This window comes from Rhinatrema bivittatum, chromosome 2, assembly GCF_901001135.1.
Source record: "Rhinatrema bivittatum chromosome 2, aRhiBiv1.1, whole genome shotgun sequence".
Classification (NCBI taxonomy): Eukaryota; Metazoa; Chordata; class Amphibia; order Gymnophiona; family Rhinatrematidae; genus Rhinatrema; species Rhinatrema bivittatum.
Genome location: NC_042616.1, coordinates 707,702,730 through 707,719,029, shown reverse-complemented (window position 1 = coordinate 707,719,029; position 16,300 = coordinate 707,702,730). Strand labels below are relative to the sequence as shown.

The following is a 16,300-nucleotide window of genomic DNA, read 5'->3' as shown; positions in this document are numbered from 1 at the left end:
ACCCATTCTACTCCTCTCATGATTTTATAGGCCTCTATCATATCCCCCTTCAGCCAACTCTTCTCCAAGCTAAACAGCCATAACCTCTTTAGCCTTTCATCACAGAGAAGCTGTTCCATCCCCTTTATTATTCTACAGTGCAACTATATCGTTTTGAGATGTGGCAACCAGAATTGCACACAGTACTTTAGGTGCGGTCTTACCATGGAGTAATACAGATACATTATGACATTCTCTGTTTTATTCACCATTCCCTTCTTAATAATTCCTAACATTCTTTTTGTATTTTTTGCCACAGCATTCTGAGTCAACAATTTCAATGTATGATTCACTATGTTGCCTAGATCTTTTTCCTGAGTGGTAATTCTTAATATGGAACCTAACATTGTGCAACTATGAGTTATTTTTTCCCTATATGCATCACCTTGCACCTCTCCACATTAAATTTCATCTGCCATTTGGACACCAAATCTTCCAGTCTTGCAAGCTCCTCCTGCAATTTATCACATTTCGCGTGAGATTTATCTACTCTGAATAATTTTGTGTCATCTGCAAATTTGATCACTTCACTCGTATCATTAATAAATATATTGAAAAGCACCGTCCAAGTACTGATCCCTGAGGCGCTCCATTGTTTTCCTTTTTCCACAGAGAAAACTGACTATTTAATCCTGCTATTTCCTGTCTCTTAACCAGTTTGCAATCCATGAATGGACATTGCCTCCTGTCCCATGATTTTTAGTTTGCTTAGAAGTCTCTCATGAGGGACTTTTCAAATGACTTCTGAAAATCCAAATACACCACATATACTGGTTTATCGTTATTCACATGTTTATTAACCCCTTCAAAAAATGCCTGAGATATGTGAGGCAATATGTGAGAAAACATATAGACTAGTTCACCATTGCTGTTATTGTTATCATCTGCCTAAACAACTATCATTCTTTACTTTGACAACAAACAAATGGTACTGACATTTGACAATTTTACTGTAATTTTTCTGTGTCTTTACAGCCTCTTGATTTTGAAACGTCACCAGTATATAACCTTGTGATCCAGGCCACAAACCCTGAGCCCCTGGCGCAAGGAGTGGAATATACTTCAAAATCCATCACTCATTTTAATATTATTGTGACCAATGTAAATGAAGGGCCAATTTTCAATAAGTCCATATACCAAGTGCAGGTTGATGAAGATATCCCAGTAGGCACCAAGTTGATGACTGCAGCTGCCCATGATCCAGAAGGTGATGACATAAGGTAAAGTGTTGTCAAGATTGTGCCTTCTGTTAGCTTCCAGTTCCTTTCATTCATCATCATTGTTCAGTTTTGTTGCATTTTTTCACTATAAGAGTTCAAAGTGTGTTAAATGATATTTAATCTGTGAGATCCATCAGTGAGTTATAGTCTACAGTCAATAGCAGATAGAATAGCAAGATCCCATAAGAAGGAGGAATAGGAGGCAATACTGATAGGAAGAAATACTAGTTATAGTCAATAGAAAGTGATAACCCACAAAAATAGCATAACAGAAATGCCTTCCAGAGGGGCTAAGATTATTGGTAAGGTAGATTGGAAGAGGCAAGGCTCTGTGGGAGTAGATTAAATTGTTCCCCTCGGCCCAGGTGAAGCCTCAGGGGTCTGTTCGAGAGGTTGGAAATCAGGTTGCAAACCATAAGCAATGAAGCTTTTGGTCATTTCCTAAATGTGAGGAGGTCTGGGTCAAGTCTGATCCCCATTGGCTACGAGTTCCAGAGGGTGGAGATGGTGCCTACGAAGGTTCTTTTCCTGGTGTTTGAGAGCTTCATTCTTTGTGGTCTGGTACTACCAGGCGGGCTTGTGCTAGTGAGTGCAGCAGTTGTGTGGGAGTATAAGGGGTGAGTGGGTCCTTCAGCTAGGATGGTGCAAGGCCTTTGAGGGGCTTGAAGGCCAAAACCAGGGTTTTGAATGTGGTCTAGGAATGTGTAATGAGCTAGTGCAGGGTTCTGAGGAATGGGATGATATGGTCAAACCTAAAGATTCCAATTAAGAAGTAATGAGTTCAAGAAACATCAAGATAAGAGGGATGCCACTATATTATAACATGTTGCTTTGTGGTTAACAAAATCAGGCAATCTGCGAGGAATTTTAATAATTTACATTCACTGAGTTTTATATAAATTATTGTAGCACTTCAGAGAAAAAAATGAACTTCCTATTAACCTTTTTTTGGCCCCACGTCCCAAAATAATTCATGAACTGGGTTTCAGTTGTTAAGTTTATGCAGATGACATACAAGTTGTTGCCTCTTTCAAGTCTGATTTAGTTTTGGATATGACTAGGTTTAATGATTGTTTTTACAAGATCTCTGACTAGTTGACTACACACAAATTGTTGGTGAACCCACAAAAATCCGAGGCCATTTGGTTTGGTCATCATAATTCAAATATTAAGTTGTCTCCCCTCTATCTTGTTGAGGATATTAAAATTCTCGGAATATATTTGGATCATATATTATTTATGAACAAACAGGTGTCTAAACTGTCTAAGTTGTTTTTTTTCAGTCTTAGAATGATCAACCAAAGAAAAACTTACTTATTGGTATCTGATTTGATTATGTTATCTTGTGCATTAGTACATTCTAAAATTGATTACTGTAATTCTTTGTATTTAGGAGTCACTGAATCCAAATTAAAAAGATTACTGTTGTTTCAGAATACTTCAGCTAGGATCATAAAAGTTTTATCAAAATTCAACCATATTTCTTCTGTTCTCAAAAGGCTATATTGATTACCCATTCATTGTAGAATTTTGTTTAAAGTTCTCTGCGTGACCCGTAAAGCACTTTCCAAGAGTTTTCCCAAATATTTTTCAATTTGTTGATCCTTTATCAACCATCATGGTGTTTGAGATCATCTCAGAAAGGTCTCCTTAAGCTGCCTTCTATAAAGAAAATTTAGAGGGTACTCGACAGTCTGTTTTTCAATACCAGGCCCCTGTGCTTTGGAAGTCATTGCCTCTGGATAACCATTTGGAAGGCAATTATCTGAAATTCAGGAAATCGGTTAAATCCTGTTTTTTCTCAAAAGTCTTTGATTAAAACCATGACCTTTTTAAGCTCTCTTCTTGAAATTTCTGTTTCTACTGTACCTATTGCTGAAACATTAATGAGATATGAGAAACTTGAAAATGGTTTTTGGATTTATTTTTATTTTTTATATTGATTTTCATGATTTTGGGGTTTTAATGTGTGTTTATTCTTTATATGTTGGTATACTATATTGTACTACCTTTTTAATTTTTTATTGTTAGATTGGTTTACTATATTGTAGTACCTTTTTATTTTTATTGTACATCATTTTGATGTGATTGTGAAAATCAGTTTATCAAAAATAAATTACCATTACCATTACCAACTAAAATTATTCATTCTACTTTTTTATTGTACTATTTTATTCTATGGTTCCATGTAAAGCTCCGCTCTCTGTTGAGCAGTTCTTCGTTTTATGTAAACCGGAGTGATTTGTAGTCCCTACAAGAACTTCGGTATATAAAAATTAAAAATAAATAAATAAATAAATATTGAAAATAACAATTTCTGAATTTTAGGTTACCATGTTCACTTAAAGATGTAATATGCGCTACAAATAGTTGTAGTCTTTTGTAAAGTACAAGTTAGTATTAGAAATACATTTAATTTTTTATTCATAAACTGTCAAACATATTGGTCGAAAGAAAGAGGAAGATATACTACAGACCACTAAATTTTGTTATCCATAGCTCCCCTTTATCCAAAAGTGGATTTCAATATTGGGCCAATGGGCCCATGTCCCCACCTCTACAAGCTCCCTGTAATGATAGAAAAAGTGTCCAGCCAGAAGACCTGATGTGGCAGTCCAACTCTCCCCATTGTTGATTCAAATATTGTACCTTGGAAGGAGATGTCTCATTTCCCCCTCCCCTTTTCTACCCTCCCAAACCACCCCATCCCTTCCTCATTGTCTTGTTCCTCCAAATGTGCAAGCCTATCAGGGTTGTGGTACATGCAATCTGCTTCCAGCAGGATTAGTCATTGCTTCAGCAGCAATACTGGTGTCATAAACTGGCTTTACCTCAAAATTCACTCACAAGGCTGACATTTAAAGGGCCTGAGCAGCCTCAAGAATGCCCCTCTCAAATATTCCAAAAACCCAATTGTCCTCGTAAGACCCCGTGTTCCACCCCTGCCACCCCTTGAGGTGGCCAAAATTTTAAAAAAGTTTTAAAAGGCCCTGCTCCCTCTACCTTTATGAGCTCCCCAACCTCGAACCTCTCCACTCTAGCCCACCCCTTAATCTAGCTACTCAGGTAAGGGCTGGGGGAAGTTTGGGAGGGAGGTTGAAGTCCAGAGCAGGGGTTTGGGTAGACGGGGTTGCTTTGTTCAGGAGAAGCTAAAATGTAAAACCTTTTTATTTTTGTACTTTTGCTGCTTCAAGGGGCAATGGAAGGGATAGGACAGGAGATCTCTTGAGACCCCTGGAGTTTCTGGAATACTTGGGTGGGGGATTTTTCTTGGGCCATGCAAGACCTTTACATGATGGTGGCACAGGCTTTGGGGCCGCCATTGTATGATATTTTTGGGTCACCTAAATCACAGTATTTTTCCTCTTGGTGTTTGATTGCCAGAGAAAATACCATGGGATTTATAAAGCTTCGATACTGTGTACCACAACTTTGTGAATCCTTCAATATTTTCCCTTTGAAGAAATATGCACTGTTTCCATTGTATGCAAATATATCTCATGCATATTCATGTGGATATTCTGAAACCCAAACCTGTTTATGGCACTTGAGGACCAGTGTTACCTAACCCTACAACATCCTATGTCTTATGCCTAGGTGTTGCGCTGAAGGTGGACCCTTGGCCTGGTGCAGGATTGGTATGGCCCTCTGGTCGGACCCAGAGAGCGCCTGCCACCAGGAGGTGGAGCACACAAGGAGACAGAGGCTAGCTGGAGCTTCACCAATAACAATCCGGGGTTTCCACAGGTTGAGCCCTTGGGTACCCGGACCGCCTGGACTTAGGTGGGCCTCCGGTGGTCTCCCGGAGAGGTATCGGAGAGATGTGCCCACCACGAGCAGCGGTGCGTGGCTGATGCAGATTGGAGAAGCTAGACTTGAACCAGAAGCTCCGAAGACCTCGGAAGGGCAACAGTTCAGAGAGGTCCTCCGAACGAGACAGGCAGCACCTGCAGGTCTAGCCACATGAAAGCCGTGGTTTTTATCCAAGTACGTTGGCCCAAAGGTCACCGTGGGCCAGAAGAAAGTGTCCGAGTGAAGCGCAAGGGTCAGAGCCAGAGTATCAGTCCAAGAGAGGTCAGACAAAGCGAGGGTCAATACCAGAATCAGTCCATGCATTGTCGAGGCACGCGAGGGTCGGTTCCAGGCGGCAGACAGTAGAATGGTCAGGCAGGCAGAGGTCAGTATCAAGAAGTCAGTCTGGATAAGTACTACCTGGGAAGGACACAGGAACAAGTTGACGCTGGGACTGGAGATGCAGGAGCAGGAGATGCTGGAACAGGAGATACTGGAACAAGAGACACTTGGAACAGAGGCAAACTATCACACCAATGGTGTCGATCCGATTGCCAAGGCAAAGAGCAGTAGTCTGAGCCCTGCTTTTATACAGGGCTCAGGTGACGTCATCGGGGTGCGCCGCGGATGGGTTTCCCGCGCTTGGCCCTTTAAATGTCCGGGAGTTCTGCGCATGCACGCTAGGGGGCGGAGCCGACGCCGTGGAGGACGCCGAGCCCCGACACAAGGAACGCTGTGAGAGAGAAGGCCCCGATAGGCCTGGAGACGCCCGGGGACGCCACGGACAAGCAGCGCTGACAGAGGCCGCAAGTGAGGAGCTGGTAGACGGGCACGCCAGGTGAACAGGCCCAGCCACGGCACCAACGCAGCTGGGAAGCGCAACATTAGGCCCAGTAGATCTCTACACGCTTCTCACAACACTGACTGTGAAGACCTGCCTTTCATTCTTTGCTAGAAGGGTAGTATTCTGATTATATATTGCAGGTCTTGCTTGGCCCAAATACCATTCCATTTTTATGTTTTCTGCATAAGAAAGAGTTATCATACCGCACGTATGTTTCTGTTTGGTAACACAGTAAAAATATTGCATATTATCTCTGAATCTAATTAGCTAGTATGTAGTACAATATTATCTCGGTTATTTTGTGTGATCATTTTGATGAGCTGTCTGCAGTAAACTAGAAAAATCATTGTATTTTATTTAATACATTGGCCCCTTAATGACTAGACAAAACATTAAACAGACAAAAGATAGAACATAATGTCAGATCTGGTCTCCCAGACCATATGTCCCACCAGTTTGCCCATCCCCAGCTCCTGCTCAGCATTACAATTCCTTCCTCTCCCCTAGAGATCCTCTGTGCTTACCCCATACTTTCTTGAATTCTGTTAATGTCCTTGCCTCCACCTTTCCTCCTGGGATACTGTTCCATGTGTTCACCCTGCTTTCTGTAAAGAAATCGTTTCTTAGAGTACAGCTGAGCCTACCCCCTTTTACCCTCATCCCATGACCCCCTTGTTCAGCAGTCTTGTTTTCATTAAAAGCGGCCTGCTTCCTGTACATTTATTCCTTGGAGGTATTTAAATGTCCCCATCATATCTGCCCCATTCACTCCCTTTCTCCAGTGTTACAATGGCCAACAAATGGATGTGACCCTCAATGAACTGCATTGTGCTTTCCTGACCACAGGAGGTCACTGCAATACATGGTGTCTATTTGATAGTGGGGAACATGAGTGAAAACACTGTACAGAAGCTTATCATGTTTTCTTTGTCTCTGTGATTTATGAAGATTTGGACTGAAATATGACAACCTGAACTGGTTGAAGATTGATCCAAAAACTGGTGATATTTTTAGTGCTGCTCCACTGGACCGAGAAACACAAAGTACTTATGAGGTGCAAGTATTTGCCACGGAGACAAGTAAGCATTTATAGTAAGAATTGTGTGGCTAATCAATTATGGAAAAATAACTATTATATAAAAAGCTATTAGTCTACAATAATGGACACATGTTTCAGATATATGTTTAATAATGTAAAACTAAAATACTTGTGGTTTACCTATTTTCAAGAGACTCTATGTTCTGCAATAGAATTAGAACAATTTTCGGATGTGGTTACCAGGATTCTGTGGTGATATTCTTTCTATTGTTTGATATAGATTTACTAGAAGCTCCCCAGAAAAAAATTGTGAAATGCTTGCCTTTTTTTAGCCTCTACTTCCAAAGAGTCTGATTCCTCTCTGCCCTTTCCCCCAGCTTGCTAAACTCATGGAGGTCAATATTCAAAGCACACTCAGTGCTATGTATTCCCATAAGTATAGCTTATGCGGTTAGGTAGCGGTCACTGAATAGAGCCGGTCTAAACTAAGCCGGTATAACTTATACGGCTGCGCTCTAATAAATACATGTATATTCAGCGACATAGCCATGCCGCTGAATATACCTTGTAACTTCACCAGATAAGTTATATTTGGCCAAGTTACTTAAGCAGTCAGCTTTGAATATTGACCTCAGGATCTCTCCCCATCTCCCTCAAAGACTTCTTTGCTTCCTACAGCCAAATTCTCCACTCTCTTTCCATTTCCTCTCTACAGGACTGTGCCTTCTTCTTTCTCCTTACTCAGAGCCTTTTCTTCTTGTCTATGGACTTCCCGTTGATCCATGGGTCTTCTCCATGCTTCTCCCCTCAAGGATCCTTTCCCTCCTCCTATCTTCTTTTTACTCGGGGACCCCCTACCTCTCCACAAAACTAATCCCCTGTAGTAAAATGATTTGCCTTTCAAGCTAGCAAATAAGAAGTAAAGGATTCTGCAGGCTCCTACAGCCCAATGCTCAATGCAGGAGAAGGAGGATATATATTTCAGTTGGCTACAGGAATTCTAGTCACTGATTATATGTTATTGAAGTAAAAGACTAACCAACAGATACATGACAGATGTTTACTGTAGTTGGTTGAAATTTCCCTTGAACTTTTTCTAAATTAGTTTTTATATCTATATAAAATGAGTTCTTTCAGGTTCCAAGTGCAACTCATACGTGAAAGAAACCTAGTCATGATTTAACTATGCACAGTCCTAGTAACCATATTGATCTGAAATAAATGGATTATTTGCAGGTTGTAATATCTTTCTTTGAGCGGCATAAGAATTATACAAAGATGCTGTTGTTTATAATGTTTGAAACCACACGTCTCTTCTTCGAATGACACATTGCTTATCTCAGACTAAGAACCAATCTTGCTGGATCAATGCTAAGGTGGCATGTGCCCCCTATGGAAGGTCTCCAGTTCAATCCCCAATTCAGATCTTCTATTCCCTGGGATGGGCTGGGGATGTTGCAAAGGCAGTGTTCAGCTTGTGAGAAGTCCTGGTCATTGCTTAAAGATGATGCCTACTAGCAGCTGGATTAAGGGGCAATGATTTCAGGGTCCCAGAGCAGACTAGTTATGTTGGGGGGCAGGAGGGATATAAAACCAGGAAAATGGGTAGTTTACAAATGAAGGCTCATAGCACCAAATCTCAGCCCTACTTCCAATTGATTTGAAAGTACAAAGAAAAGAAGAAAACTTGCCAGATCAAGAAAAAAAAAAAAAAGAACAATTCTTAGGAAATTAATTTGAAGTTTGTGTGCCATAGAAATGAAGTTTAGTTCTGTACATTGTATTGTGTTTCATAGGTCCATCATCTTTGAGCAGTTCGGTACTCTTCCAATTACACCTGAAAGATGTGAATGACAACGCACCCCGGTTAGCAAAGGATTATTCTGGAACATTCTTCTGCCATCCTATTGCTAAACAGGATTCTCTGATAATTGAAGCCACCGATGATGATTACTCTCGCTATGGTCATAAACTGATTTTTGAGCTCGGAGAGGATGAAAATGTTAAGAGAGATTGGGAAATTTCTTCTATTAATGGTATATTTTTCAAACACTTAATTCTCATACAACATATTCTAGAAAGTCCTGCTTTATTTATTTATGTATTTATTTAAATCTCTTGCATCTTGCATAAAGGCAACAAAATTGTTCAGAGCAGAGTACAAATTTCAAAATACATAAGTATACAGAAAGTAAAACAACACCAAAAAAACACCACATGATAAAATTGTACAATAGAATGCATATGTGTACAGATGTAAGAATAAACATTCTATTACTTATTTATTTATTTATTTTTAATTTTTATATACCGGAATTCCTGTATGCAATACAAATCATTCCGGTTTACAAGTAACGAAAAGGTTGCCCTGGTCTGGGAGGTTAGACCGGGGTTTTGTACATAGAACATTAAACATTGAACAATAACAATCAACCATTAAACATTAATGAAGTAAATAGCTTTAAGTTATTTTCTGAAGCACTTTATATCTTGTGCTTCCCTTAACTCCAGTGGCAAAGCATTCCACAGTGTTGGGCCTTTAATCTTGTCTGCTGCAACTTATCTTCCTGATTAGGGGGAACCACTAAAGGCTTTGCCTCAGAGGACCTTAGTTGATGAGAAGGCACACAGTTCAACAGCTTCTTCCTGAGTGAACATGAAGTATCAGAATGCAGTAACTACTAATGGATAATAGTTGCAATTTTAAATTGTGCATGTGTATAGGTAACCAATGTAAATTTTGCAAAGTAGGAGTTATATGCTCGCTCTGTGGTAAACCAGCAGTAAATCTTGCAGCTGCATGTTGTATAAGGTGCAGTACTCGTAACTGATTTTTACACAGATCATTGTGCAGACCGTCACAATAGTCAAGATGACCTAATACAGTGGCCTGTAACACTGTACGGAAAAACTCGAGGCAAAATTGTAACTGTATTGGGTTTAATATTTTTAACTACTTGTGATGTGCAGCTTAAAAAACAATTGTGAATCTAAAATTATCCTTTAATTATATGTGTTAGAAAGAATTGACAGCTCAAGTCCTTAATGTACTAAATTTTTTAATCCTTCTTTAAGGGATATTTTACAATTCATAGCAGTGAAGTTTTCTGCAAATTAATGACAAATAATTACTGTGTAATCAGACGTTTATAGTATTTAAACGTTGACTAAAAAGTAATTAGGTTGAAATAATGTTATTTCTTTTGATTACTGCTTCATTATGTACTTAACTGCCAATGCTCTCTAAATTCTTGTTGTCTTTATAATTACCTGATATTATGATATATAGTAATGTTCTGTAATGCTATGTAAAACAAGTCACTGTGAAATATGTTCTTTATTATATATCTAATATAGGGGTAGATTTTCAAAGGGTTACGAGCATAGGTTACGTGCGTAACCCCCGAGAACCTACCCCAACCCCCCCCCTGCGCGCGCCGAGCCTATCTTGCATAGGCTGCCGGTGCGCGCAAGTCCCAGGGCTTTCCTGGGGGGGGGTCGTGGCTGGCACATCATCGGGGGCATGTCAGGGGGTGTGTCATGGCCGGCACGTCATCGGGGGCGTTCCGGGGGCGAGGCCACGGTTCTGGCCCGGGGCGTGGCCGCGGCTTCCGGACCAGCCCCCGGACTGGAACATGGCGCGGCGGCAGCCGGCCCGGGGTGTGCAAGTTACGCCTGCCTTGGGCAGGCATAACTTTTAGATTAAAGGTAGGGGGGGTTTAGATAGGGTTGGGGGGTGGGTTAGGTAGGGGAAGGGAGGGGAAGGTGCAGGGGATGGAAGGAAAGTGCCCTCCGAGGCCGCTCTGATTTCGGAGCGGCCTCGGAGGGAACGGAGGCAGGCTGCGCGGCTCGGCGCACGCAGGCTGCCGATTTTGGGCAGCCTTGCATGCGCTGACCCCGGATTTTAACAGATACCCGTGGCTATGCGTGTATCTATTGAAATCTGGCATACTTTTGTTTGCGCCTAGTGAGCAAACAAAAGTACGCGCGCGCGTAGTTTTATAAAATCTGCCCCAAAATGTGCTTCAATTATTTAAAAGCAAATAAAAAAAAAAAATTTTTTAAGTAATTAGGGAAAAAGTTACCATCCTTCTCACAAAGTATAAAAAATTAGTTGTCTTTGGCATATATATGAATTATGAAGTATGTGACACTGAGGGGATGCAAACCTTCTCTATGGGATTCAAGTAAATGTTAAACAAAATGGATAAGAGTGACAGCCCTGAGGTATACCTGATAGAACCTCTCTCCAAGTGGAACTATCTTCACCAATCTCCTGTTTTGTTTTTTGTTTTTTTTAAAAAAGAAGGAAAGCACACTAACACAAAACCACCAATCTATATTGACTGAAGACGAGTTAGCAATACATCGTGGTTCACATGTCGAATCCACTGTAATATCTACTTGTATCAGAATACCTGACTCTCCCTGTTCCAATTTACAATACAGAAAATCTGTTACAGCTATCATCAAAGTTTTCGTACTATGTGATTTTCTGAAACCATATTGCTGTTCATTGAGAACATTAAGATCCTCTGAAAAGTCATCTAACTGTATCTGAACACGTTTCTAACACTTTACCCATAGTGAAAGGTTAGAAATTAGGCACAAACTGGAAGGTTGTTCAGAGGGAAAGTTTTGATTCTTGAGTTTTGACCTGACAGTTGTAACTTTAATTGGTCAGGAACTATACCTTCCATTAAGGAGCTATTAACAATTGGTTGCATAATGTCATATACAAAATCTTTTCAAGCCTTTTACTAAGTAAAAAGGACAGGTATATAAACTGCAATGAATACTTTTTATTTTTCCAATTATCCCCTTGAATTTCTTAACAGATAAAAGTCCAAAAGAACTCAATTTTTCAACTGATTCTGATGGTAATAAAAACAAATGAGATTGTAGATTAGTAACATTTCCCTCAAAGTAATCTGTTATCTGATCACAATTTGAATATTTTAATACATGAGCGGAGGTCTTATTGACTAGCCCATTAACAGTTGCAATTCATGGGGATAAATCAAGATATTCTCAATTCTTTTAATATAAAGGCCTGTTTGGCCTTATGACAGATGCTTCTATAAATCTTCAGTTGTTGGCGATATGTCAATTGAGTAGATAAAACCCTAGTTTACATATACATATTTTGAGAAAATAATCACCATATGTTTCTATTTGTCTTGATATTTTAGTCACTTACATTACATTTGTGTAACCCATACACTGTTTTTTGTTGAGTTTATAATTAATAGAAATTGACTTTGAGTTAGCATACAATTAATATAGGTGAATGGGATCTTTGGAGCATTTTAGGGGGAAATTTGTATCTCTCTATATATAATTCACTTAGGCCAGTGCGGTGGATTCTGTTGGCAGTCAGAGGGATGTGCATGCTGCCGAGGTGGGCAGCAATGACACAGGACAGCAACTTGCATGGGCTGCTGTATAGAGCAAATGATTAGAATGGCTTCATCAGCCCATGCAGGTCCATGGAGGGAGACAGCAGCAGTGGTAAGACAGAGCACACAGGACACTAGTGCCATTGGGTTGGGGGAGCAAGTGCTAGGGCTTCTGTAAAAGTTTTGTGGGTATTTTCTAGTTTAAATAATTAATATTTTTAGCAGCTCTATTATTCTACAGACATGGCATATCCACTGAGAGAGAGAGAGACTCTTTATGAGACTGTCATAGTAGTCAACTATTTATTTCACTATAGGAGGGCCAGCTAGTAACTCTAGGTGAGGTTTTAGTGGTGGTGTAGGGGGTTAGGGGCCACTTTGACATTCAGAGTGGACGGATGAACAGAACAGTACACTCTTGTGAAGATTTGAGGTCCTTCGGAGTGAGAAAATTCACACAAAGATGAGATTTGTACAAATGTTCTCTCAACCTAGCTTGACGTTACCCAGGTAGAGAGTCCATCAAGCTAGGTTGAGAGAACATTTGTACAAATCTCATCTTTGTGTGAATTTTCTCACTCCGAAGGACCTCAAATCTTCACAAGAGTGTACTGTTCTGTTCGTACGTCTCACTCTGAATGTCAAAGTGGTCCCTAACCCCTACACTACTACCTAAACCTCACCTCAGTTACTAGGTGGGCCTCCTATAGTGCACTTTCTGATAAATAAGCTATTACCATAAAACATGTTCCTATTGCATGTAGTAGTTTGATGAATCCTGGCCTAAGTTTGTAGGCCAGTGCAAGATATTTTTGCTGATTTAGATGAATACAAATTTTCCCCTTCCTGTTGGGATGGGCAGGAAAAATAAAAGAGCAGCAAATTAGGAGCTAAAGGAAAACCCAGTGGTGGAACAAATAAAACAAGAGCTTCGACACAGCTACTTTCATTTGGTACTATGTGGGTTGCTGGACATAATGGCTCTTTTCACCTTAGTGGCCTGCAAAGAGGCATTAACTGTCCATGGAGCCTCTGTTGTGATAGATCCATTGTTGGCTGCACCAGCTGTACCAATATGGATTCTGCTTCTGGTATGAGAAAAGGAGTGGTGGAATAAAGTTGGCTTTTGCTGCTCATTCAACTCTTTCATCATAGGTAGCTGCCTTTCTTGCTTGTTCTGTTGCTCTGGTAGTATGACAGGTACAAAAAAGGTGATGTATGAAGATAAAGATGAGATACCAATGGGGTTCTGATTTTTATTTTTTTTGAGAAGGTACTAAAGAAAATAGAAAGAATTAAGCTTTATCTTAATTGATATAATGTTAATTCAACTCCGTAATTTCTCTTTACACATTTAACAGGTACTTATGCCAATCTTTCCATGAAGCACACTAATTTTGAAATTCAGCAGTATCCTGTTTCAATAAAAATTAAGGAACGAGGAACATCACCATTAGAAGCAAACGTGACTATTCTGGGTACTATATACTTAAAATTATTTATTAAGCTATTAGTATAGACTATTCTTATCTGAAGAATATTTTAATCCTGCAAAAGTGTTCATGTGTTTCCAGGATTTTACATATATCTACAGTATTTATCAATGTAGCTATCCTTATCACCTGCATTTCTCTCCATATAGTGATTAACATGTAGCTGGGAGGTCAATATTCAGTAAGCCAATGAGTGAAAAGTTATCTGGATAAAGTTTCCTTTAGTTAAATATTCAGCATAACTTATCTGGATAGATGTGCTGCTGAATATACTCAGCTCAGACTACCTGGATAAAGTTATCTAAATAATTTTGTTCCTTACCAGTGTAATGAGTATTGAAAAAGAAAAAATTAGCAGCCGAGCAGGAGCTGATGGCCCCTCTCTAATATCTAAAAAAAATTGGTGAGGAGCAAGTGGTTTTGATCCCTTCACTCCATTCTCTATCTTCAAACAATTGTGAGAAAAAGTCCCCAACCCCATTCCTGAACCCCTAAAAGTATCTCCAGAGCAGTGCAGACAGAGAAGAGGCTCTTACCTCCTCCCTCTCCATCGAGTAGTAAGTGCCAGTACAGTATTTAGTATCAATTCATTCACTGCACTCTGGGATGTAAAGACAAGTCCCTGTTCAGAATTTAGTACTGAATGGGATTAGCTTCTTTTCTGTCAGTAAGTGCTGATCACTTCTTTGGACCAATTGTCAAGCCCATTTCCTATACCTCTTGGATGTATATTATACACTTCTTTTGATTCACTGTCAACCCTAATTTTTGTACCTCTTGGCGGAAATATTAAACAAATACTTCAATTTGGTGTTCATTAAAGAAGACCCTGTGTTAGGATTTGTAGGTATGTGGGCCCTGGGCCAAGGTGAGAGATGGTACTGCCCACAGGGAGGAGCTCTCTGAGCCTCACCATCAGGAGGCGAGGTCTCAGCAGACGTCAGACACAGCTGTGGAATAGAGTCTTTATTAGAGAGATAGAAAAGCACTGCCCGAGGAGCAGGGAGTGCAGAAGAAGTCACAAAGACTGTGTGGTGGGGTATACCCAGAGGGAATACCTTGGTAGAGGAAATCTGACAATGGTCCGCAGAGCGGGGTACACCGATGAGGTTCCTCTGTAGCGATGATTCGGTAGTAGCCTGCAGTGCAGAGTACATTGAAGGGATTCCTCACTTAGAGATGATATGGTAGTGACCTGCAGCATGGGAGAGGTTTTCCCACTAGAGATGGTACAGTAGAGGTCCACAATGCAAGGTACACCGAAGAGGTTCCTACTCAATAAGGTACAGTAGTGGCCCGCAGCACGGGGTACACTGGAGAGGATTCCACTCTAGAGAAGGTACGGTAGTGGCCCACAGTGCGGGGTACACCAGAGGGAATTCCACACTAGAGATGGTGCAGTAGTGGTCCGTAGAGTCAAGGTACTCACAGAAATGTATGTTCCAGCAGAAGCCCAGGGGAACGGGGGCAGGCAGTAGTCCAAGGCAAGAAGGCCCTCCGAGGAATGGATAGCCAAAGATGAGGAAGGGCCCCCAAGGAGCGGATACCCAGAGCATCTCACGCCAAATGTGCAGGAACTGGAACGGGAAGTCCGTAGTGAGTGAAGCGGATTCAGCAATGAGGGAACTCGTTGCCAAGTCGTCAATAGGCAGGGTCAGCCAGCTTAAGTATCGTGGAGTGAAGATGTCATCTAGAGGGGACACCCCCGAGGTTCCCGCCATGACGTGCTTAAGACTGGCCCATGCACACCTAAGTGATCCTAAAGGCAAGATGGAGGTCGGCAGCACCAGGCAGGTCGGCGGTAGCTGGCGGAGGCTGCCACTTCCCCAGTGGTGTTAATGCAGCAAAGAAAGAGGTGAGCATTAGTGGTCGCAGCCGTCTGCGACCAGTGGGCGTAACACCCTGGAGAAGGACCATTGCTGGGTGACAAGACCATAGTTGAGGATGGGGTAGACAAAACTCTGCTTATAGAAGATAATGTATGGAAAGAGCTAGACACACTGAAAATGGACAAGGCCATGAGGCCAGGAGAAATACATCCAAGGATAATGAGAGAGCTCAGAGATGTGCTGGTGGGACCAATGAAAGACCTGTTCAATAGATCCCAGTAAATGGGAGTGGTGCTGCTGGATTAGAGAAGAGTGGTTGTGGTCCCACTTCACAAGAATGGTAGCAGAGAAGAGGCTGAAAACTGTCTCACCTCAGTGGTGGGAAAATTAATGGAGACTGTGATGAAGGAATGGATAGTGAACTATCTACAGCCTGGTGGGTTCCTGGACCCAAAGCAGCATGGATTCATCAGGGGAATGTCCTGTCAGACAAATATGATTGATTTATTTGATTGGGTGACTAGAGAACTGGATCAAAGAAGAGCCATCAATGTGATTTACTTGGATTTGAGCAAAGCTTTTGATATGGTCCCATAAGAACATGCCATACTGGGTCAGACCAAGGGTCCATCAAGCCCAGCATCC

General features: G+C 41.0%; 1 protein-coding gene across 2 annotated transcripts in view; it reads left to right on the top strand.

The window, feature by feature from the left end:
* The window catches only part of CDH17 (cadherin 17), a 183,281-nt gene that overhangs the window by 142,773 nt on the left and 24,208 nt on the right, over positions 1–16,300 (top strand). For both annotated transcript variants that reach the window (XM_029591692.1, XM_029591693.1), the window contains exons 12-15: positions 1,015–1,259; positions 6,844–6,974; positions 8,731–8,970; positions 13,695–13,811. In XM_029591692.1, the coding sequence (XP_029447552.1) occupies positions 1,015–1,259; positions 6,844–6,974; positions 8,731–8,970; positions 13,695–13,811 (733 nt within the window). The remainder of the gene's footprint in view (positions 1–1,014; positions 1,260–6,843; positions 6,975–8,730; positions 8,971–13,694; positions 13,812–16,300) is intronic.